The sequence below is a fragment of the Camelus bactrianus genome, chromosome X (genome assembly GCF_048773025.1).
Source record: "Camelus bactrianus isolate YW-2024 breed Bactrian camel chromosome X, ASM4877302v1, whole genome shotgun sequence".
Lineage (NCBI taxonomy): Eukaryota > Metazoa > Chordata > Mammalia > Artiodactyla > Camelidae > Camelus > Camelus bactrianus.
This window is the reverse complement of record NC_133575.1, coordinates 69,249,852-69,276,532: the sequence shown is the minus strand read 5'-3', so window position 1 is coordinate 69,276,532 and position 26,681 is coordinate 69,249,852. Positions and strand designations below refer to the sequence as shown.

Here is a 26,681-nt window from a genome sequence, read left to right as displayed (position 1 = left end):
CCTATCTTTAAGTTTGGAGAGTCTTCCTTCTGACTTAACGAGTTTGTTACTGAAGCGTCTACTGTATCTTTCACTTCTTTCATTGTATTCCTCAGCTCAAGAATTTCTGCTTGGTTCATTTTCTAATGATTTTTCTTTGTTGAACTTCTTGTTTTGTTCCTGTATTGGTTTCTTGAGTTCAATGAGTTATTTAATTCTCTTCTCTTGTAATTCACTGAGCTTCCTTAGAACAGTTATTTGAATGCTTTGTCAGGCAATTCAAGGATCTCCATTTCTCTAGGGTCAGTTACCAGAAAATTATTCTGTTTCTTTGATGATGCTATGTTTATTTTTCATGTTCTACATAGCCTTGCATTGCTGTCTGCACATTTGAGACAGCAAACAGTTCTTTCAGACTTTATGGACTCTTATTTCAGTCGGGAAAGGCTTTCACCTGCAAGTGGATGCAAGAACATTGGCTGGGTGTGGTATGGCAGCTATGGCTCTCAGGGGATACTATGGCACCTCCCCATCTTGGGTCATAAAGAGTGTGGCAGTGTTGACTTCATGCAGCTTCATCAGCTGATGTCACTCATGAGGGTTTTTGGCAGGCAAGACTGGGTGTTCTTGGTGGCAAAGGCTCCCTAGGTCCACCTGCTCTTCCCACAGGGGGAATATATGGCTGAGGGGATCTCTCTTGGTAACAGGATCTTGTGTGCAGGTGCAGTGCTAATTTATAGACTTTGAAAAACCTCAGGGACCTCTTCATTTAAATACGTATTATTGTTATCATCATTATTATTCTATATCTGCTTACCTTCATTCCATCAAGATAAGGATAGACTGCAATCTCTGCATGGTGAAGCACAGTAACTACTCTAACTCCATTTCTATAACATCAAGTATAACTTACATAGGTGGAAACCTAGCCAGGAAAGTTAACTATTTATTAAGTTAGAAATTAAGTCACCAGTATATCTCTCAAAATGATTTATGTCATCTTGTTATAAAGGAACAACACAGAAGTTTTACAGAACGTCTTTTTCAGAAATGGGTATACCTGAGCAAAACATGACAGAAATTATTCCTTGAGATTCCACTCATTTTTATTGGTACAAAAATCTTTTTATTTACAAGAGGCTTCCTGTCAAATGTTGGTCAGGTCTAAGGCACTACAAAATTTGAAAGCCAGTATGAATTAAGAGAGGCGTTAGGACTAGAAAACTGATCATAAGTTTACCACTGTGTCTTCATCATAAAAACAACTTGCATCCCAGAGGTTAAATAAAGTAAAATACTTGTTACAACACAATATTGAAGTGGAGGGAGAATGTGGAAAGGGTTAAAACTTTGGACTTAAACACATAGGGGACTGAAACTTAGCTCTGCCAATTACTATCTTTATGACTATGGAAATGCACTGTGCCTCTGTTTCTCAATCTGCAAAAATGAGAATATTTTTTTAAATTCCCCCTTTTTTCCTGGAATTTGTTAAGAATGAAGTGGGTTAATATGAGAGATAGAAGATGAATAAATTCTGGGGATCTAATGCACAACATTGTGATTATAGTCAAAAACACTGTATTATATACTTGAAAGTTTCTAAGAGACTCAATCCTAAAAGTTCTCAACACAAAAAAGTAAATGATAACTATGTGACATGATAGACATGTTAGCTAACACGATGGTGGTAATCATATTGTAATGTATAAGTGCACCGAATCAACACTTTGTACACCTCAAACTTGTAAAATATAAAAGTGCATGTTTCCATTGACTCCCCACTGTGAACATTGTTTGAAGATCAATTCTCATTCTATAATTTACCAAGAACATTTCATTTTAGATGAGTTTATTAATACTGATTTTATTCAAAAATATCCTTGTTTAATTCCCCTTTCATTTTCCCTCCAAAACAAAGCCCAATCATGATTGAAATTCTAGGAGCCTAACAGAAGAGAGAAAAGATGGCTACCTATCTGCCTATCACATTATATTGAATTAAACTGTAAAAGCAGATTAGCCTACAGTTCTTAAGACTATCCTTGGTTGCTCATTATTATTCTCAACTAAAAATGTTCTACCTTTTTAATTTAGCCCCTGACTATAATGTTTGAAGTCTTCTAATGCCCTCACTTATCTGAGGTGGTACTTCAGCTGAAGCAAAGGTGGATTCTCAGAACTGCATTTCAGGGTAAATTATTTAGAGAAAGATGAAGAAGCCTGAGGTGAAACTGAAGGGGGCAGCTTTTAGCAAGCAGAATAGATAGTCCTATAAAAATCAGAATTTAATCCCACTGTAACAAAACAATGGAGACAACTCAGTGTTTCCCAAAGTGGGATTCTGACCCGTAAAAGTTTTCTAATTTCAATGTGCAGGTTAGAGGTAGAGTTAAACATCCTTTTGTAGTAACTGCTTATAATCAAAGTATACATATCATTCTCTCCTTAGTTCTCTTCCTTCCCATCCCTGAATAAATCAGAGTTACCTGCCTTGGATTCCTGGAGACTACTCACCTGTATTAGAATTAAGATCATCGGGCTCTGATTCAGTCCCATTTTGGCTGCCATTTCCCTGAAGAGTGTTCATAGCCATAAGCTTCATCTTCTGCAGCTTCATCGCCTCAGCCATTGCTGCAGCTGTTATACCTAAAACCAGAACCATCTCTTTAAAAATAGAGACTATTTCTTAATGTAATTGAAAACTCGATACATTTCTTTAACAAGCCTATGCTACACAGCACAAGCCAAAAGTAAACCCAAGTCTAATTTGTGAATAATATCCTTCAACAAAGTAATTTTCAACTCCTCTAATTATTTCATCTTCCAATGGACGGCTTGAAGATTAGAAAAAGCATTCAACATGGGTCTGATTCCCAATTTAAAACACAGGGAAAACTAAGAGTGTAATATGAAAATTGTTTGAGAAATTCCAAACTCTTGCTAATAGATTCTTATGTCTGCTAAGAACTCTAGACAGTTGTTTTAGACAGAATTCACCATGCACTAAAATCCATCTAAAACAGTATTGTCACAGGAAGCACTCTGAAACACTAGGAGGAACTACTTTCTAGTGAATATCCTTGTTGGCACTTCTGCTGAAGAATGGGCTATCTTGCCTGTAAGAGTTGTCTTAGAAGAAAGAAGAAGGAGGAGAGAACAATTAAGGTGGCCTTTATATCCTTTTACTGATCTTCTCCTTATATAGTGAGGGATCAAATAAATGAAAACATGGAAGGCTACTTCTGAAAATGTGCCAGCCCCTGTAGTATAATTATATTCTTTTGTATTAATATAAGATAATTTTTAAACTCTATATAACAGTACAAAGAGGTAGGAATAAAAAACCCAAAGATAAAACATGAGTGCTTCAGTTTGAATCTCTCCCTCTTAGGAAGTCTATATCAGATAGTACTATAGAAATATATCTAGAAACAGGTATTAAAAGCATGTCAATCCAGACTCCAACAATGCCCTCCAAATGTCTACTGAATTTAACTAAATTATTTTTAGATAGTATCAAAATCCCTAACCATCTACTAGTACACAGGTGCCATGGGCCAAAAGGAAAACAAGTCTGTCACATTTAAAACAGCATTTTACTATTTTATTTTATTGATTTCTAGTCTGTTACCATGTGTCAATTTCTGGTGTACAGCATAATGTTTCGATCATACATGTAGATACATATATTCGTTTTCAGAATCTTTTTCATCATATGTTACTACAAGATATTGAATATAGTTCCCTGTGCTATACAGAAGAAATCTATTTTTATCTACTTTATATATAGTAGCTAATATTTGCATTTAATTCAATGAAACTCATTCTACCCTGCAAATGCAAATCAAGGAAAAGAAAGCATATATTAATATATGTTCATGTATAACTGAAAATTTGTGCTCTACACTGGAATTTGATACAACATTGTAAAATGATTATAAATCAATAAAAAATGTTTAAAAAAAAGAAAGCATATATTGGTTGTCACAAAAAGAAACTATAACTGCTATTATTAGAAGAATCTCATTTTAAGCGGTAGGGTGAATCCTTATTAAAAGTGTAAGGAGAAGAAAGTACAGCCTAAAACGTCTAACTCTATGTTTGGTGTAATCACTGAGGTTCTACTTTGTCACTCTGCACTCTTTACAATGCATAGAAAACTCAAAATGAAGCAAACTTTTCACCATATTAGCTTGTCTGTGAATCATGGCAAAGAAAGGATCTGAAACAAAATTGTTTTAATCTCTGAATTAATGGTATACATGTATGCATTTTCTATCTAGAGACTTTCTCATCATATTTAACATTACTGAATTCCAGTCCCCCAAACTGGCCTGTCCAGCATCAAAGGGTAACTCTGGGCAGAAAACATGATGGCAAAGATTTAAACAAAGGGATACTGCTTAGGATTGCTAGGCTGAGTGCCTCAAATTAAAAACATCTCAGGAAAAGTTTCCAATCTTTACATCAGCTTCTCTGACTAGCAATTCAGAACTGAATCCTGACTATAATAATTATTGAATTACTAGTTGTTTCATTATTGGTAGTATAAATAGTGGATTTTTGTGAAAAACATATGGATTGTTACTCTGTGAAAAACAAAATTCAACAAAATATTTTATAGACAAGAAATTCCAATTAAAATGTATGTCTCATACAATGGCACTAAGAATTGATGAGCAAGAGTCCCCTCATATTTTTAATTCATAGGAAACCTGGTGAGTTCCAATATCTATGCATTCTTTCAAGCAAATGCTATCTGTATTATATTACTGAAGAAAAAGTCAGTGAACAAATCCAGAAGGTAATATTAAGATAGTGAAGAATCATAGTATAATAGCACTACAAAGATATTTATAAGCCATCTAGTTCAATCTCTTCATTTTGAAGATGAGAAAACAGTCTCACAGTGATATCTCATAGATAAGTTATTTAGGGGAAGATACAGAGCAAAAACCAAGCTTCCTGATGAGATCGAATGTATTTAGGTACTGAAGTAGTTCAAACATGTCAATGAAAATCTCTAAAGGGATATGATGCCCTTGTCACATACAGTCTCATATTGTTAGTTGTCTTTATATCTTGTTTAATTTTAAGTTTACAGACATAGCCTCTAACTCATATATTTTATATTGCCTCATGGTCCATATTGCAGTGACTTTAAACTTATGAAAAACTTAAATCCTATTTGTTGAGTTTTCAGTACAGCATCTGAATGTCAATGTCTTTGGGTAAAATTCTAATCAAACAAATGGAAATCAGTGGAAAAGATGTTATGGTTTATTTGATATTCCATTAGCAATTTACCCTTTTATTCAACTGTTCAGTTAAATTCTTAACCTCAGGATGTGGTTCAGTATAACACTGACGGATTTAAAGCATCAAATTACCTCCTGGCACCAAGTTCTCAAAATGCAGCCCTGGAATAGCACATAAAAACAGCAAGCTGATTTAGGAACTGCTGAGATAAATTTTACTTGGAAACTAGAATTTCAGCTCATTTCAGACAAGTTGCAAATGGTAAGTGAGTGAAATATGCCTTTAAAACTGGAAATGCTATAATTACTGGTAAATATCTTCATAAAAATCTAGAAGCATGAGAGTTGTCATTTTCAGTGAATGAATATGAAAATGGTACTTTTACATTATGTTCAAATTACATATATTTAACTAACTGTAATAGATTTGGAAAGGCAGAGACTCCACGTTGCTGGGAAAATATTCACTTTTTGCATTTTCTGAGATTTGCACATGTACTTCTGTAACCTCAGCACGTTTTATTCTTGTTCACCTACTTAGATGATGGGCTCACCTTTAGTCACTATAATTACTGACCAAGACATAATGTATAGCTCTTAGGATCATTTACATTCACTTCCTAATCTAAAATTCAACATAACAATATGAAAGTGCCCAACAGATCATGATCTCAGGTCCATGCACATGCACACATGTGTGTGACTGACTATTATTATTGTTAATAAGTATACAAGCTCCAACTTCAGACTTAGAGTGGTGAAAAAAGTTCGCAAAAGTTACAAGATCTTCAATGACTCTCTAAACCAACCCCTCCATTTTATAAATGAAAAATTGAATCTTAGAGAGGAAAAGTGAGGAGCATAATACAACACAGACAGTAAGGCTAGGATGAGAATTCATGTCTCCTGACATGTACTCCAAGTACTTTGGCCAATAAATCCCACCTTCTGAATCTTGAGTTTAATTTCCGCATCTGAAACTAACATTGTAAATCAACTACACTTCAATAAAAAACAAATTCAAAAAATCATTAATTAATTAATTTAAAAAACAACTCTCTAAAATGACTCTGCAGAAATGCATTGTAAGTTCACTGATCAGAACAAGTGAGAAATGGTGTCATACAATTTCTCAGGGCTTCCGTTTATTAAATATGCAAAATGAAGGAGTGGCAGTAAATGGTCTTCACATTACTTTATGAAGCAACAATTCCAATGCGATTTTCTTTGTACTATATAGTTTTCTCATACCTCTGGTTTTGTATTATCTGTGCATGGTCTAAAGCAAAATTATTCTTACATTCCTTTCTCATTAGTAAACAAGCATTAGACCTACAACTTTATGAGATCAATAGTCCTCAAACTAGAAGTGCAGTGGGAAAAAAAATTCCATGATATGTAGTAAAACTTTACAAGGGAAAAAAAAGTGAATTTGGCTTTGTAACACTAATTGAGCAAAAAATAAGGCAATTTTATAGTTTCCTAATTGGTTAGACTGTGCCCGTCTCTTCATTTTAGTATGAAAGCTTTTCTGCCAAAACTGTGAATAAGTAAATTAACTAAAGGAGAACAATGAGTAATCAAATCTTGAGGTTTACAATTAATTAAATGAAATGGTGAGTCAGTTCACTGCAATACGGTTTTATATTTTAAAAATAACATTTAATTAAATTAACAAAGTGTTGCATTAATAATATCTCTCCAAAAAGGAAAAGTAGTTTTGATCTGCCACATTATTTTGCAGTACCAGTCAAGTACTGCATGTTGGTTTATTTGTTATTTGCATTCAAAGCTACTTTGGGTCAAGTACGATGTACTAAAACATGAATAATGAAACATCTGGTGGTATGAAATGTTAATGCGATATACCACATTGAAACTAGTGGAAATAGTTTCGAGATTCCTTATAAATCAACTAGGAATATGTAAATATTTTCAGAGGTAGTATTCAGGTTCATTTTCAGGAGATGCTTATGCTCTGAACTCTGTTATTCAGAAAAACACTTGGATCCTAAAAGATTCAGAATGCAACTAAGGGGAAAGCCATAAAGATACAAGAATAGAAGAATGAAAGTGCAGAGAAGCCACATGTAAGTAGTTACAGGCCACCCAAATGAAGAGCAAATATTATAGTGATTCTTAGGAATCACCATTCAGGGAGAGATACAAAATTAAAAATCATTCAGCTCCGCACTTTGGTTGTGACAGGAAAGGCTGACCAAATACGGGTATGTGAAGTTCTCAAAACAATACACACTAGCTATCTTTGGCTAAACATCAGCAGAGCTAGCAAATGATGTGGGCACTAAAAATCCACTATATTGGCATAGATATTTGGCACACTTTGTTGAATTACAGACAGATATAAAGAGAGGATACACTCAATCTTTGTTAAAATGTATCCTACAAAAAGAAAAGATTGGAGGATGTACAACAAGGCAGTAAATTTGCCATTCAGAATGGAGCCAGAGACAGGAAAATGACAAGTAGTAAGTGCTGGAAGGAAAAGCAGCACAGGATAGCAGACAGTGCAACCAAAATAAGAACCCAGGAGAAGGCTGGCTGCTACTTTGAGCAAACTGCTGTCCTCTAGCCTGAAGTGCCTAACAAAATTCCATATTGCCAAGCAACTGTTTATTTTCCTATATACCCTTCTGAAAATACGGAAAAGGAATTTACAAGTTTGAAAGTCTAATAATCTCTTCAAATGCTCCAATTATATCTAAAGTTAAAAGATTAAAAGCAAGAAAGAAACATCATATTGAACTTGTCTTAATACCAACATTTTCTAAATTGCATTCCATTTAACTACTTGTTCTATAAAATGTTAAAAAAAAAACAATTGTTTTTAAAAAAGAGTAAGGAGGGTAAGGGGGTTCCATGACCAATTGAGGCAACACTCAGTTGAAAATAACAAACTTTATATACCACTTATCGTATGCCTCACACTCTTGTCAGTTCTTTACATAAAACCTTAAGAGGGAAGTACTGTCACTATTTCTATTTCCAGATAAAAAACTGAATCACAGAAAATGGATAATGTGTCTAGTTTGGCTAATGAACCTTGAAGTTGGGATTAAAACCCAGGATCATTGGCTCCAGGCTTCTGTACTGCAGATATTTTCAAAGCTTATAATATGCTAATATTTATTATGATTTTCCAAAACAGGCATACAGCACACTACATTTGCTAATTTTTTCTTAATAATGGAACTCGTTTTCATGGAATACCTACCAGTGACTCTAAAGACATAAATACTCCATGGAACACAGATTGAGAACATTGCTCTAAATGATTTTTAAACCTTGGATGCAAGCTTAACTTCAACAGCCAGGGCACTATTTTTTTCTGTATTTGAATTTAAGATAGATAGATAGATAGACAGATAGACAGATAGATAGATAGATAGAGATAGACAGATAGATAGATATCTGGAATTTTCACAGTTTACGTAAAGTTAACTGCTATCTTATTGAGTACTCATCAGTAACTTGTCTTTGCTGATAATCATTTTTATTTTTTTTTGCTGAATTATAGTCAGTTACAAAGTGTCAATTTCTGGTGTACAGCATAATGTCCCAGTCATATTTTATATATATATATATATATATATATATATATATATATATATATATATATATATATATATAAATTCATTTTCATATTCTTTTTCATAAAAGGTTATTACAAGACAATCATTTTAAACTGGAAATGTTCCAGGATTTTAAACATAATCACCAACAAATATTAATTATGTTGTTGGTACCCCCTGATAAACCATTTCTTATTTATGAAAACTTGAGCTATAGAAACTATTCTATTAACAGTACATACAAAGGCAGCAAGAGAACATCAAAGAGTGAGTTACAAGGGGACCTCCATAAGGCTTTCAGCTGATTTCTCTACACAAACACTACAGGCCAGAAGGGAGTGGCAACATATATTCAAAGTCCTGAATGAAAAAAAGATGTGCCTAGTATACTCTATACAGCAAGGCTACCCTTTAGGATAGAAGGAGACATAAAGAATTTCACAGACAAGCAAAAACTACAAGAGTTTAGCAACACTAAACCCATGCTAAAAGAAATATTGAAAGGTCTACTCTAAATAGAAAAGAAGCAGGATGCTACAGAAATGAGAAACTCACAACTGGAAAGGTGATAACTCATGAATTACAAATAAAATAAACACGAAATTGTAAAAGAAGACATCTAAATCATTAAGAGTGGGAGAGGGAACTAAGAAAATATGGAGTATTTTGTTTCTTTTTTAAATTTTTTGTTCTCGGTAGGATGGGTTTGATATTATATTAATATCTGTTTAATACAAACAGTTATAGTAATGGATTAATAGACTTACAAAAAAGGGTAATCACAAGCCAAAAACTTACAAGTTACTCAAAAAACTAAATAAAATCCATGATAATACAAAGGAAAATTACCAAACCACAAAAGGAAGAAGAAAGGAAAAAAGAGGAAATACCAAATCAACTGCAAAAATAAATTCAAAATGGCAATAAACACACATCTATCATTAATTACTGTACATTATTAATGGACTAAATGTTCCAGTCAAAAGACATAGAGTGGCAGACTGGATAATAAAGCAAGAACCTTCAATATGCTGCATACAAGAGACCCAATTTAGGGAGAAGGACACATATAGATTGAGAATGAAAGGATGGAAAAGGATATTCCATGCAAATGGAAAAGCCAAAAAAGCAGGTGTAGCAGTACTGATTTCAGACAAACTAGACTATAAAACAAAGGCCATAAAGAAAGATAAAGAAGGGCATTTTATAATGATAAAAGAGTGATACAAGATGAGGATATTACACTTGTTAATATATATGCACCCAATATAGAAGCACCTAAGTTCATAAAACAATTACTAACATGGATAAAGGGGGAAATTGATGGGAATACAATCATTGTCAGAGATTTTAACACTGTATTAACATCACTAGAAAGATATTTCAGACAGAAAATAAATAAGGCAACAGAGAAATCAAATGATACAATAGAAAAACTAGATTTGATGGATATTTTCAGAGCATTACACCCCCAAATATAGGATATACATTATTTTCAAGTGCACATGGAACATTTTCTAGGATTGATCATGTACTTGGATACAAAAGAAGCCTCAACAATTTTAAGAAGATAGAAATTATCTCAAGCATCTTTACTGACCACAATGCCATGAAACTAGAAATCAACTACAGAGAAACAAAGGAGAAAAAAGGAAAGCATGGAGATTAAAAAACATGCTATAAAAAAAATAAATGGGTCGATGATGAAATCAAACTTGAAATTAAAAAATACTTTGAGACAAATGAAAATGAAAGCACAACCACACAAAATTTATGGGACACAGCAAAGACAGTGCTAACAGGGAGGTTTATATTGATACAGGCCTTCCTCAAAAAAGAAGAACAATCTCAAATAAACAATCTAACTCACCAGCTAAAACAATTCGAAAAGAAGAGCAAAAAACCAAAAAAAGCAGCAGAAGGAAGGAAATAATAAAGATCATGGAGGAAATAAATAAAATAAAGATTAAAAAATCCATAGAAAAATCAATCAAACCAAAAGCTGGTTTTTTTAAAAAGTAAATAAAATCGACAAATCTCTGGCCAAACTCAAAGAACAAAAAAGAGAAAGCACAAATTAGCAAAATAAGAAAGGAAAATGGAGAAATTACAACAAACAACATAGAAATACAGAATATCATACAAGAATATTATGAAAAACTATATGGAACCAATCTGGATAACCTAGAGGAGATGGACAAGTTTCTGGAAACATACAGTCCACCAAGACTGAACCAAGAAGAAACTGACCACTTGAACAAACTGATCACTAGAAATGAAATTCAATTAGCAATAAATACCTCCCTATAAAAAAAAAAGTTCAGGACCGGATGGCTTCAATGGGTAATTCTACCAAACATACAAAGAAGAACTCATACCAGTCCTTCTCAAACTCTTCCAGAAGATTGAAAAGGAGGGAATACTCCCAAACTCATTCTATGAAGCCACCATTGCCCTGATACCAAAACCAGGCAAAAACACTACCAAAATAGAGAATCATAGGCCAATATAATTGATGAACATAGATGCAAAAATCGTTACAAAAATATTAGCAAATAGAATCCAACAACACATAAAAAAGATTATACATCATGATGTAGTGGGTTTCATCCCAGGGACACAAGGGTGTTTCAACGTAATGCAAATCAATCAATGTAAGATATCACATCAACAAGAGAAAGGGCAAAAACCACATGATCATCTCAATAGATGCAGAAAAAGCATTTGATAAAATTCAACACCCATGTATGATAAAAACTCTCACCAAGTGAGTATAGAGGGAACACATCTCAACATCATAAAAGCTATATATGACAAACCTACAGCCAGCATTGTACTCAACGCTGAAAAACTCAAAAGCTTACCACTAAAATCTGGGACAAGACAAGCATGCCCACTATCACCACTCCTATTCAACACAGTCTTGGAAGTCCTAGCCACAGCAATCAGGCAAGAAAGAGAAATAAAAGGGATCCAAATTGGAAAAGAAGAGGTCCAAGTGTCAGTATATGCTGATGACATGTTACTATATGTATAGAAAACCCTAAAAGATCCACACAAAAACTACTAGAGCGGATCAAAGAATTCAGCAAGGTAGCAGGTTACAAGATTAACATTCAAAATCAGTTGCATTTCCTTACACTAATGATGAATCAACAGAAAAAGAAAGTAAAGAAACAATCCCCTTTAAAATAGCACTCAGAGTAATAAAATACCTAGGAATAAATCTAACCAAGGATGGTGAAAGAATTATATACAGAAAACTATAAACCATTGATGAAGGAAATTAAAGAAGACTTTAAAAAATGGAAAGATATCTCATGCTCTTGGATTGGAAGAATCAATATTGTTAAAATGGTCACACTGCACAAGGCAATCTACAGATTTAATGCAATCCTTATCAAATTACCCAGTACATATTTCACAGAACTAGAACAAATCATAATAAAATTTGTATGGAACCACAAAAGACCTAGAATTGCCAAAGCATTACTGAAGAGAAAGAAAGAGGCTGGAGGAATAACTCTCCCAGACTTCAGACAATACTATAGAGCTACAATCATCAAGACAGCATGATATTGGTACAAAAACAGACATATAGACCAATGGAACACAAGAGAGAGCCCAGAAATCAATCCACAAACTTTTGGTCAAGTAATCTTTGACAAAGAATGCAAGAATAAACAATTGAATGAAGACAGTCTCTTCAGCAAATAGTGTTGGGAAAACTGGACAGCAGCATGTAAATCAATGAAGCTAGAACACTCCCTTACACCATACACAAAAATAAACTCAAAATGGATCAAAGATTTAAACATAAGACAAGATACAATAAACCTCCTAGAAGAAAATGTAGGCAAAACATTATCTGACACACATCTCAAAAATGTTCTCCTAGAACAGTCTACTCAAGCAATAGAAATAAAAGCAAGAATAAAGAAATGGGACCTAATGAAACTTACAAGCTTCTGCACAGCAAAGGAAATCATAAGTAAAACAAAAAAGACAGCCTACGGAATGGGAGAAAATCTTTGCAAATGAAACCAACAAAGGCTTGATCTCCAGAATATATAAGCAGCTCATACGACTTAATAAGAAAAAAAAAAAAAACCCAATCCAAAAATGGGCAAAAGACCTAAACAAGCAATTCTCCAAGGAAGACATACAAACGATCAATAGGCACATGAAAAAATTTCAGTATCACTAATTATCAGAGAAATGCAAATCAAAACTACAATGAGGTATATCACCTCACACCAGTCAGAATGTCCATCATTCAAAAATCCACAAATGACAAATGCTGGAGAGGGTGTGGAGAAAAGGGAACCCTCCAACACTGCTGGTGGGAATGCAGTTTGGTGCAGCCACTGTGGAAAACAGTATGGAGATTCCTCAAAAGACTAGGAACAGACTTAACATATGATCCAGGAATCCCACTCCTGGGCATATATCCAGAAGGAAGCCTACTTCAGAAAGATACCTGCACCCCAGTGTTCATAGCAGCACTATTTACAAAAGCCAAGACATGGAAACAGCCTAAATGTGCATCAGCGAATGACTGGATAAAGACGAGGTGGTATATTTATACAATGGAATACTATTCAGCCATTAAAAACTGACAGCATAACGTCATTTGCAGCGACATGGATGCTCCTGGAGAATGCCATTCTAAGTGAAGAAAGCCATAAAGAGAAAGAAAAATACCATATGAGATCGCTCATATGTGGAATCTAAAAAAAACAAAAACAAACAAATAAAGCATAAATACAAAATAGAAACAGACTCATAGACATAGAATACACACTTGTGGTTGCCAAGGGGGCGGAGGGTGGGAAAGGATAGATGGGATTTCAAAACTGTAGTATAGATAAACAAAATTATACTATATAGCAGAGGAAAATATACACAAGATCTTATGGTAGCTCACAGAGAAAAAAGTGTGACAATGATTGTCACAACTGAAAAATTGTGCTCTACAGTGTAATTTGACACAACATTGTAAAATGATTATAACTCAATAAATACTGTTAAAAATAAATATACAACTTCTGGTAGTTTATACACCTCCCTAGGTACATTATTTGAGCATTTTTATAAAGTGTTAGAGAATAGACATGTCAAGATCATTTTTAATGTCTTGCATCCTTGGCCTCCCATTGGTCTCATTTTTAAGCCAGCAATGGCATACTGAGCAAATCATATTACAAATCTAGGAGAGAGTGTACATTAGATATAGATTAAGGGTGACAAAACACCTCACATTTCTGACATTTAGGACAAGAGTAGCTGTTCCCATAACCAGTTAGCCCAGGAATGCAGGAACCTGAGAACAGTTGCAGCAACTTCCTTTTATAGTCCTTCCATCCTCAAGTGCCAGATTGCTTCAAATAGATCACCCCAACAGATAAGAAACCTATCTACTAGTCTATGAAATAGGGTCTCTCAGATACCTATCAAATTCAATAAGCCAGAGAAATATTAAAAGCTAACAGTTCACATACCAAAATGATTTTGAATACTATTTCACTAGTCAACTTATTTTAGTTTTTCTATTCTGAGTCTGAAAGAGATTCTTAACACTTTAAAAAACATATCTGTGTCTTAGCTTCAGTAGCTCATGTGCTAAAATTAGAACAAAACAGAGAAAATTACCATCAGTCCTGCATAAGAATAAAATGTAAATTTGTGGAGCATTCCGTATTTTGGGTGGTGGTTACACAACACTGTGAATGTACTTAATGCCGCTGAAATGTATTCCAAAAAACTGTTAAAATTGTAAATTTTATGCTATGTATATCTTGTCACAACAAAGGAAAACATTTGGTCAAATCAGTGATCGCTTATAAATGAAAAACTGATAACAAAGATATAAAAGAAGAAAAAGATTGTTAACTCTGGCATACTGCCAAATTTGTGACTATTTTTCTTCCATAGTTGCTCAAAGAAACTACTTAAGTTTCAGTTCAAACATGTTATACAAAATTAATTTATATTTTGAAATGTGCTTGACTGAAAAAATGGTGCCAACAGAATATACACAATAAAATATGTAGCACCTGAACTATAACTAATTTATAGAAACAGACAGCCTCAGAAAAAAGTCACATTCTTAGAAGAAAGCTGAGAAAAACTACTGACCCATTAACTCAATTCAATTTTGATTTGCAAACCAACAATAACAGTAAGCAATTGAAGCGAAACCTACATTTGGATGATTTGGTCCCGCTCTGCAGCAGGTATTATCAACAAACAGATATGACAGGGATTAGCCCTAACAGAATTAGTAGGAGAGAAAGAGAAACAAACCTACAAGTCCAAATTTATAACAAAAATCAAGTTTGCTTTAAAAGAACTTCCAGATTGAAGGGGAAATTCAATTTACTAAAAGTACTTTTGATATATGCATTTCAGGAAATCATAAGATGTTTAGGAGGACACACTTTAAGACTTCTCACTGAGAACATTCATATAAAAAAGTGGTAATTTTTGTGGAATTTCATTTTCTCGACATGGTTTGTTCTGTTTGCTGCAGCTATAGACTTCTATCTTGTTGCTTTTTAGAAAGCCACGTTTTCTGATGTGGAATACCAGCAACACATTTCAAAATTAGATAAAATAAAATATTTTTGTTTAGGAAGTCAAATTCAGGAAGAAAACTTCCTATGTTCCTTTAGCAATAGAATAAATGGGAACTTAGCCTCAAAGTAAAAATCTATTTTGGTCTAAAATCAAGCAGCAGTGCTAACTTCTGTGTAGCAGTTAATGAAAATTCTAATGTATTTTGTGTTTATTAAAAGCTATTAAACTGATACTAGAATAACATCAAACATCGATAACAAACCACCTTCCAGAAAGATAATCAGCTTCCTGAAGATCCCTGCCACTCATGGCTTGTAAGTAGCTGGTTTCCCCCTTGTATATGCTATAAGTGCCAGAGAATCAACTATGCAATAAATTCCCCACTCTTCTAGATAGTAGTTCTCAAACAGTGCCATGCTTTATTGCCCCAGATAGGTACGACAATGCTTCTTTTTTGTGTTTATTCAACATTATGATATTTCACATCCTAATATTTATATATAACTTAAATGTAACCCCCCCAAAATCCAGCAAAACATCTAGAAGTGTTGATTGGTCAAATAATCAAGGTGTAATACATAACATCAAGAATTACTTGAGAAAATTGCAAGGAGAGTGCTTGTCTGGCCCAAATGATGATGTCAAAATACTGCATGAAGATACTAATTACTATATATAAAATAGATAAACAAGTTTCTACTATATAGCACAGGGAACTACATTCAATATCTTGGAGTAACCTATAATGAGAAAGAATATGAAAACAAATATATGTATGTATATGTATGACTGAACTATTATGCTGTGGACCAGAAATTGACAGAACATTGTAAACTGACTACTTCAATGAAAAAATACTGCATGAGGAATTAGAAGGTCTGGATATTAAAATTGGATTTATCTATAGCTTATCTGAGTCACTTGACCCTGTCTTAGAATCAATATTCTTGTTAAAATAAGGTTCATGGAAGCAGCCAAGATGTCCTTTAGTACGTAAATGGGTAAATAAAATGTGGTACATCCAAGCAACAGAATATTTTCTGATGCTAAAAATGAATGAGTTAGCAAGTTGTGAAAACACAAGAAGTAATATTAAATGCAGATTGCTAGAATGAAACCAATCTGAGAAGGCTACATACTGTGTGATTTCAACTGTATGACATTCTGGAAAAGGCAAAAATATTGAAACAATTAAAGAAATCAGTGGTTACCAGGGATAGGGAGAGGGGTGGACAAATAGGCAAAGCATGGCATTTTTTAGGGCAGTGAAAATACTGTGTGATATCATAATGTTGGATCTATGTCATTGTACATTTGTCCAAATTCACAGAATGTACAACACCAAGAGTGAACTCTAAGGTAAACTATGGACTTCAGGTTATAACAATGCATCAATTTTGGTTTATCTTTGGTAACAAATCTACCATTCTACTGAGTGATATTGATAATGGGGGAGACTATGCATTTGTGGATGTAGGGAGTATATAAGGAATCTCTGAACCTTCCTCTCAACTTTATTGTCAACCTAAAACTGCTCTAAAAATACTGTCTTTAAAAATATGAGGTTCAATCCCCTGTTAACCTTGAATGAGTCTACATGGAATAACTACTTCCAAGATAACCTATTAATTGACTTGTCATGTTATAATTTTATTTATTTTTATTGAAGTATAGTCAGTTACAATGTGTCCATTTCTGGTGTATGGCATAATGTCCCAGTCATGCATATACATACATATATTCATATTTTCACATTCTTTTTCATTATAGGTTATTACAAGATATTGAGTATAGTTCCCTGTGCTATACAGAAGAAATTTGTTTTTTATCTATTTGTATAGTATACATAGTGGTTATAATTTGCAAACCTTGTAAGTTAATCATATCTCCCTTACCTAGCCTGCCAGCTCCTTACTGGAAGAAACTATGTATTATTCTTAACTTTGACATTTCCTTGGTGGCTGACACAGTAGTGGGTACTCGGTGGTGCCCAGTGAATGACTGCAGAATAACTAAGTGGGTGTTGTGAAGGGACACCGCCTGGAGGAAGTAAAAGGGCTACTTTACATGCCCAACACTAGGAATCGTGCCTGGTTCTCTAGTAGTAGGTCTATTTTGAATTCTCTCCACAATCACATTCTGCCTGACCTTCCTGCCAAGATATAACAACAAACATGAGAAGTGGGCAGAGAGATGGTTCACTCAAGCACTGACACTGCCAATAGTTCTGTGTTTGTTTTACTTTTTCACCGTCTGACGGTGACATCCTTTATCATCAGCTTATGCTTATGCTTATGCTTACTGAAGCGATATATGCCAAGCATCTGTTTTAGAAGGCAAAGCAATATGTTGTATTGAACATAACTATGTGAAAATAATTGCAATAGAATTAGTCTTATTCTCAAATTAAAAAGCACATGAAGTTAGCCATATGTGTATTGATATAAATGTATGAATAGATTGATAAAAATGTATGAATAGAATATAAATATATTGATATAAATGTATGAATGAATGAATAGCCATCAGAGGGCTTCTCATGTGCCTAATATTTAAATAAACGTGAATAATGCCATTTGCAACAACATAGATGGAACTGGAGATTGTCAGTCTAATTGAAGTAAGCCAGAAAGAGAAAGAAAAATACCATATGATATCACTTATATGTGGAATCTAAAAAAAAAAATGAGACGAATGAACTTATTTACAAAAGAGAAACAGAAGCAGACCCACAGACATAGAAAGCAAACTTGTGGTTACCAGAGGGGAAAGGGGGAGTGGAGGAATAAATTGGGAGTTCAAAATTTGCAGATACTAACTACTATATATAATAGAGTTAAATAGCATGGTCCCACTGTATAGCACAGGGAACTATATTCAATACCTTGTAATAGGCCATAATTAACAAGAATATGAAAAGGAATATATATATACACTGAAACATACTGTCCACCAGAAATTAACACAACATTGTAAACTGACTATACTTCAATAAAAAATGCAAATGGTAACCCTTTTAAATCTAAAACTTTTAAGAGATTAATTCTAAACCTCTGGAAAAATATGGAGAAGGGAGAAAGTCTAAATTATTCCCACTCTGATAATAATAATATTCAAGTATATGCATATGTTGCTACATATATGAAATATAAATATTGATAACTATTAGCTGTTAGCTGTCAGAGTGTTTAATTACTTGAAGCTCCCTGAAATAACAAACAACAGCATGGACATTTGTTATATGAGTTACAAGGGAGAGTAAATAGATACCATGAGAACCTGGCTCTTATTCTTGAATCTTCAATGGACACAAGGTATCTGGCAACATTATTTTTCTAAGGTTAAGTAACTTTGTGTCATAAAATGTACAGTGATAACTCAAGGCCTTTGTCACTTTTGAAACACACCAGTCTGTTACATTTTTAGTAATCAAATACAACAAAAGATTTTGGTATTGTTATTTCCATATCAAAACTACACTCTCGAAATTTCTAAGACCAGAAGAACCTGTCTGTCAGGGTGTTGACATGGCCAAGAATTCTTTTACAGCATATGAAGTTTTACTTTAAATAGAGCTGCCTTTCGTCTGAGAGCCGTATCATAGACAGGATGGGCAGGGTTTCGGGAATTATGAGGTATTGCTATCCAACAGTAAAAACATAGCCAACGGGCATGGTTTTCTCCTAAAATTGCTGTGGGGAATATTATCCTCAGTTAAGACACTAAGAAGACATGTTTGAACTACAGGCATCCAGCACTTCATTATGGCCCTATAGAACAAATAGTTTACAAAAGAGAATTCTGACTCCTATCCATCGTGCTCAAAAGCATCATTAGCTGGTATATACAAGTTAATGCTTGTGTGATAGAAAAATAATTTGAAATTAAATAATTCGGCCAGATCATTAATGGAGGAAAGATGCACACATACACACACACAAGCATGCACACACAATAAAAATGGTTCTGCATGGAGCTAGGGGCTAATGAATGATTTATAATGTAGCACATTCTTTCTGTTTTCCTGAATTTTGTCACAGTCCTATTAACAGTAAATTCAGAAAGAGATACAAACCATTTTTTCTACTTCAGCCAATAGCTTGAGGTGGCTCAAGGGGCACACTAACTCAAATGGATCAAATGAAACAGAAGCCATAAAGAAATTTATCTCTTTCCTAACCTTTTTTTCAATCAGAATTCCAAAGATTTTGGTAATAATATGTCTGACCTCAAAACTGCTATAGCTAGAGATAAACACACACACACAGCTGGGAGATAGATGAGGATGGAATGGCCCAGTAAAATGTCAGGAACATTACACCATCTTAATGATGAGACAAGTAATTCCATCTTTTCTGGCTTGTGAATTTCCTTGGCTTTTGTCCCTGTGAATAAGAGAGTACGTGCAGAACCAATAAATGCAAACAGAAATATCATCCCAGATTCCAGTTCACCGAACTATGTTCTATTTATTCTCTTTCATTTCAATGAATTTGTTCCTTTTCCTTTGTTATCCTCCCACATCCTTGATATTGTTGGAAGACTTCCATTAAGACTGTAGTGAGCTAAACAAACTGATTGGCATAAATCATGGGCTTTCGCAAGTTAAAGGTATCATTTCAAGATTATCTCTACCACCATTCCTCCTGGTAGTGATCTTAGTAATAAAGCCTCTTCAACTCTGTCAAATTAAACTTCTTTTTAACAAGTTATTACTTTCTTTTTTTTTTAAGGAACAGAGTCTTAGTTTAGTTATATGTGCTATTTTTTAACAATTGCCATGTATCTTGGGAAGATTGACATTAAAAATAAAAACTTTCCTCTGGCTGGTTGCAACTGAGTTGAGAGCATAGGAAGTTTGGAAAGCTCCACGTGAAATAATCAGATTTTACAGTTAAACTGCATTTTACTTTTAGTTTGAATTCCTGCTACCAGTCATTTCAAACACAGCATTAATTTCCTAAAGCAGATTTTAAACTTCAAATTCATCCATTATTAATCTATAAGGGATAGCTTGATTCTATAAAATGAACTAAGAATTGCACAATCACTTTTTAATAGGTCTACACTCCTTCTCAGCTAGACTACTTAAAGAACTTCCTAAGTGATGTCCCAGCTTCTAATTCTTTCCCCTCTCCAGTCGATCTCATACTCTCTTATTTATCAGTGATATTTTCTCAAACTGCAGCATTTTCACATTCCTCACCTGCACAAAAATGTTCAGTCATCCACCACTGCATATAGAATAAAATTCAGAACTCTTAATCCAGTATTTACACTCTCCCACAATCTTCCCCCACCCACCTCTACAGGTAAAGCATCTATTTTTTTTTTCCATCATATACCCCATGCTCTAACCAGATTGAATAATGTTATCATACAAACTCAGTACTGGCTTATCTTCATGCCCCTGTAGACTGTCTCTCTGGCCGGGAATGCTTTTGTTCCCGCCTTGACAACTGCAGCCTAAACAACCTTTAAAGCACAATTTAAATGCCATCAATTCCAGAAAGCTCTCTTTAATTCTTGCAACTGGAAATAATTCTCTTCTTTGAACGTTTCCATGGTACTTTACATAGACATATTTATACGAACCTATTTGTCACTTTCTGCCTTATTTTGACTATATCTATGAGTAGACCTCATTTTCCCACCTAAAATGAAGGTTGTGAAGGTTGCTGTGGGGCACTATGTCTTATTCCATTTTGTACACAGCTGGGTTTAGAATATTGTGTTGCAGTCAGCAGTACTTGGTAAATCTTTGTCTAATGAATTTACCATTCTATAGAAAGAGGCTAAGAAAAGGCGATATAAAGATCTTCAATACTCAAAATTTAGTCATACATATGCGTAAACAGCCCTCACATATACATTCATACAACTGACTTCAAACACCACTTTTTTCTTTTAATTCAACCAATCACCATGTGTTGTCATGTCTCTTTTGTTTTTAATATATAATGAAAATTCCCCTATGGTTTACTTAATAAATGACAGGAAGAATGAAAAATGCATAATTCTTCCTAGTGGTTTTAAGACATTTTTAAATGAAGTTTTTGTTTAAAACAAAAACCTCTGGAGAAAAAAAGTGTTTTCCCCTGATTAGTCATGGAGTAGCTATGACTAGTGAGGAGAAAATTACATTACAAATGAGCAGCTACCTGTTATCAAATTACAAGGCGTTTTCATCAAAGGACCTAAAAAGGCAGCAGACTGACCAGTTAACGTGTTTCCAGTGACCTGGGGGGATTTTTTTCCAGTTAATAGCTTCTGAAGAATGCTTCCTTTTGATTCTTGTCTCTAACACAAAAATGATTGTCCCATTTAACCAGTCTTCTATCACATATATCAGAGAATCCTATTTACTCACACACTACTGGAACATTAAAACACAATAGAGCGATTGTCTCTGAAGAAAAATTTAAAGATTGACTTTTTTTTTTTACTCAAAAAGGGGGTTGAGATCAAAAGCTAACTTTAATAGATGTTTGACTAAGGTCATACTCCCAGGAAATGGAACACTGAAGATGAAAGAAAAGAAATAGGTTTGGCTTTTGATCTCAGTCAAATCCATTTGGCATTGTTTAGCTTTTATATAATACTTCAGTTTTAGGTGATATCATGACTGAAATGAATTGGCTTTCTTCTTGAGACTTTAATAGCTCTGCATTACTTTGGTGTTTAGCAAAGTTTAGTAAAACAGATTCACACGTTGTTAGTTGGCATTACAATAATAGTTGCAAACAGGTTTTCTTCATCTGTAAGTGCCACTATCATATGATAGCCAAGATATATATATTTTTAATTTTATTTTTATTGGGGGAGGTAATTAGGTTTATTTATTGTCTGTCTATTCTTAACAGAGGTACTGGGGATTGAACCCAGGACCTCATGCATACTAAGCAAGCGCTCTACCACTGAGCTATATCCTCCCCCCAATATCCATGATATATTCTCAAAAAATGTACAAGAAGCTCAAAACCCAAGATTTTCATATGAAATGGTCTTCAAAGGGAAATCATCATTAAAGTCACTATAAGTCTATAAGTAGAAAAGGGACTTCTTGATTTTAATTTTGAATGTACATTTTCCATGAAATAGAACAGTTTTATTGCTGCTTTGTAGCTCAGCATTGGACAATGCCAGTGTAAAAAGGAAAACAAAAGAACTATTATGAACACCCACCACTATATCTCAAGCATCATTTAGGAACTTTTCGCACATTATCTCATTTAATCTTCAAAATAACTCTATAAAATGCAAGGACTGTTATGCCAATAATACAGATGAGGAAAGTGAAAGAGGGAGATACTGATTAGCTTGGGTCAGATTATATAGTGCATTAAGTAAGAAGGCAGGTCTTTGAAACAAGCTTTATCTAACTCCAAAGTTCAATTATTTTTACGCTGCTCCTTAATTATTAAAATGCCAGAACCAAAAAGGCTACTTTTTTAGTTCCATGAATTACGTGATTCTCAAAACTATAGTAATAATTTAGATAGGCTTATACATACATTATGGACCATTATTTGAGATGTGGGGAAGAGTTACATTAGTTAATGTAATCAATCATATGTTCAAATAATTCATGTCTTCCCAAATTAAATTTGTCAAAAACTTACAGATTGTCATCCTGAAACTTTAGGATATTGTGTTTTATTTTTTTGAATTATTCTAATAATTGTCTCAATGTGCCACTTCTCTTAGCAGGTGCAAGCTGTCTATAAGTACATCTTGTAATGCTTTAAAAAAAAAAACAACAAGAGATTTCTAGGTGACAGCTTCTCATCATCTATCAAAAGACTTCACTGTGTGGATTTTTGTAAGAAAAGGATCACCACAAAGATCAGTGACTCTAACAAGAAGCTTGAGCTTCCAAATTAATAGATTAGCAAATGATTTTAGAAGGGGAAAAAAAAAGGTCAAAGGAAACATCATATATAACTGCCTCTACTTAACGGATCTTAAGCATTTCAACTTTATTAAAAGACAGACCCATAGTTCCTATGCCACACTAGACTCTAAAAAAGTGGATGTCAATCAAAAAGATTAAGGACTCTCTGTATTGAAAACTGACAGCTACCCAGAATTGGAGATCCGTGTAAATCTACTTGTCTTTGAAAAACATGAGGTAGATTAGGATATCCTCTTTCTCTCCTTTCTTTTATTTTCTTTGCTTGTCAAAAGATTATTCAGTGCCATTTCTTCCCCTCCTGCACTGCTCCCACTCCTCCGTCCTCCACCCCAACCCTTTCAGTCTGTCTCAATCACAAACAGAAGGCAAAGTGGAGAAAATAGTAAAAGAACTTTCTAAATGTTCTCTGAAACAAATCAAAATTTAAACATCCCGAGGATAAAAGACTCAGATGAAAACACTTTTGAGACTCAGAGGATTTACAATATGTTTGGCATTCCAGTTTCAAAGAAAAAACAGAGCAATACGTCAGAGGAATATCGAGGATTTTTTTCTTTTTTTTTCCATCCTTCAAGGTAAAAAGCTCTAGTAGGGGGAAACATGTAAAAGACAGAAAGCATACCACTAACATTTAGTGGTTCTCTTCTCTGATGTCTTTTTCATGAGACTAACGGTGAGGAAGCTAGGGAAAGCTGCTGTCCATGTTGCCCATGGAGAAGGAAGAATTCTTCTCCATGTTTCAAAATAGTTAGCTGACTCTAATTCTGATAGTGACAGTGAACTGAGCACACTGACAGTCTCAGCAGTTACCTGATTGAAGAGAAGAGGTCATTCAATTTCATGTCTTTTGTCTATGTATAACTTTAAATGTAACTAGATTTTCCATTTTTAAAGTTATGACCACAAAAAATAAAATTAAAAAAATAAATCAAATTAAATAAAGAAAATGGGGGGTGGGCATAGCTCAGTGGTAGAGTGCACACTTAGCATGCACAAGGTCCTGGGTTCAATCCCCAATGCCTCAATTTAAATAAATAAATTAATTAACCTAATTACTTCTCCCTCAAAAATTTTTTAATTAAAAAATAAAGAAAATAACATTTACGACCATAAAGGAACAATTAACAGTTGACTGGAATGATTTCACCTTTATTGCCAAAGGCGGGGGGGGGGGGGTAGGGGGGAGAGTAAGGAAAGGGGAGATGGAACATTTCAATCACTGTAGATCTAAATAAAGCAAAATTCAACCACTTTAATTCTATGGATATTTGATAGAATATGTTTAAAAAGTTATCCTTCAAACAATCATGTCTAAGTTTCCCCTATCAAAATCCACAACCTATGTAAAGCAGTCAGTGAATAAAAAGAAACATATTTTACTTTTGTTGCAATGTTTCTCAGTAAAAAGCTAGACATTAGAAAGCTCAGTAGCTACATATATCAAAGACTGAAATAAGTTCATTAGAGTTTAAAATATTTCTTACTATTAAAATTGTGATAAAAATGTGTGACTAATGAAAAACATTTTTTATCTTTTTGACTGACATTTAATTGGAATATTTTATACTTCAGCTGCTTTGAGGCTTAACAAAGTACAATTTCTCCTCACATGTACCTTCCAACTGAATTGTAATTTCTTTGTTTATAATGAGCTGGTATTGTAAGTATTTAATGCATGCCTACATTAGCAGAACTCTAAGCATTTTCATTTTTTAAATGTGATTAAACCATCAGAGTGATTGCAATGTAGCATTTCATGGTACAATGACTAAGGCAAAATATTGTATTATCAGCATGAGCACAACTGATACTGCATCTTTCTGTTCATTCAGCAATTCACTTGCACAGCTTCAGTGGGGAAAATATGATAGGTGGGTATTATGCAGCATCTCAAATCCTAAGGACCACGGTTTATTTAATAGCAATGTCAGTCAGGATCTATGGCTTGAAGAAATTTTAAGAGTTTACTGTTAACGCCACAGAGAGCATAGGACGATTTTCCAAACAGTTCTTTTCTTAGAGGTAGATAATCTTGAGGTAAATAGGTTGATGTATTTTACAGATATTTAAGACACTACATTAAAACCATTTTTCCTATATCCTCCCCCCTTGTGCTTGCTGACTTCAGTAAAAGAAATTCACAAGAATATTTGCCTAGGGATTCTTTACTGGTTTCAGGAATCTTTGATTAGTGTATAGAAAATAAAAGATTACACAGCTCGGTTACCTAAATCTAAACCACAGATATTCAAATAAAACAGACATGGCTTTTTAAAAGGAAAGTTTTACATAAAAATATTTTAAGTTTTTATATGGTAGGATTCCTAAAAGACTTATTCAAACAGGTATTTGACTATTTCATTTTCTTTTCTTTTTTTTTCAAAAATATTTTAAAGATTCTGGTTACATTTGATGATCAAATTTCTTTCTCAGCATTGGCAAATAATTTTCCAGCTGATGGAAATTCATCTTTAGTATATCAAGCGTATTTTCATAGAAAGTTATGTGTGAAACAACATATTGCCTTTTAAATTTGTATATTATCATCTACATATGTATCTGGCTACTTAAAATATCAATATCAATAATAGTTTACATCTACATATAGATTCAAGTTTATATAAAACATATTCACACTTATAATATTATTTAATTACCAGAAAATATCTACAAAGTTGCCCAATTTAAGCTTAGATCATTTCAACAAGTATATATATTATGCAATGTATAAAACATATTTATCCATTTTATATCTCTACAATAGTTAATATTTCTTGCATTTTTTGCATATTTAAAAATCATGATTTGTTAATCAAAATATAGCAGTATATTTTGCACTGAACCAATAAAATAAAATCCATTGAGCTCATAAACTGCATCTGACAAAATGATAGTTTTTTAAATATACACTGTCTCAATTAATTCTCCCATAATCCTAAAGGAATTGAAAGAAGTTATCTCACTTTGCAGACAGGGAAACTGAAACACAATGAAGTTAAAATCTTGACCCATTCACTTAACTAAATGATAGTGGAACCAGAATTCGATGCTAAAATTTTCATTATGAGCTAATGTTTTAATAAACCAGGCTGCTTCAGGATGCATTGTTGAAACTGGATTTTTTAAGTTGAAAAAAATCCTTATTCTCTGTTGAGAAATCATATTTTTTAACTTATATCTTAGAGTTTTTTTATGGTTAAAAAAAGGCATTTTTCTAATAACATTTAGCTACTTTATGTGTACTCAACATGTACCATATGCAGGTTGACACAAATGTTACCAGTGTTTATAGAAAACAACCTTCTTATGCTAAAATAGGTAGTTAAATGGTTGCTGTCCTTTTATAATGTCAAC

The 26,681-nt window shown here is 33.6% G+C and overlaps 1 protein-coding gene and 1 non-coding gene across 7 annotated transcripts in view; one reads left to right on the top strand and one right to left on the bottom strand.

Annotated features, from left to right (window-relative positions):
• Window positions 1-26,681, bottom strand: part of DACH2 (dachshund family transcription factor 2) — a 501,910-nt gene that overhangs the window by 180,490 nt on the left and 294,739 nt on the right. For all 6 annotated transcript variants that reach the window (XM_045516973.2, XM_074358819.1, XM_074358816.1 and 3 more), the window contains one exon: window positions 2,497-2,628. In XM_045516973.2, coding sequence (XP_045372929.1) covers window positions 2,497-2,628 — 132 coding nt within the window. The remainder of the gene's footprint in view (window positions 1-2,496; window positions 2,629-26,681) is intronic.
• Window positions 14,436-14,538, top strand: LOC123616967 (U6 spliceosomal RNA). The gene has a single exon (XR_006725054.1). It is a non-coding gene; the product is annotated as a U6 spliceosomal RNA (small nuclear RNA).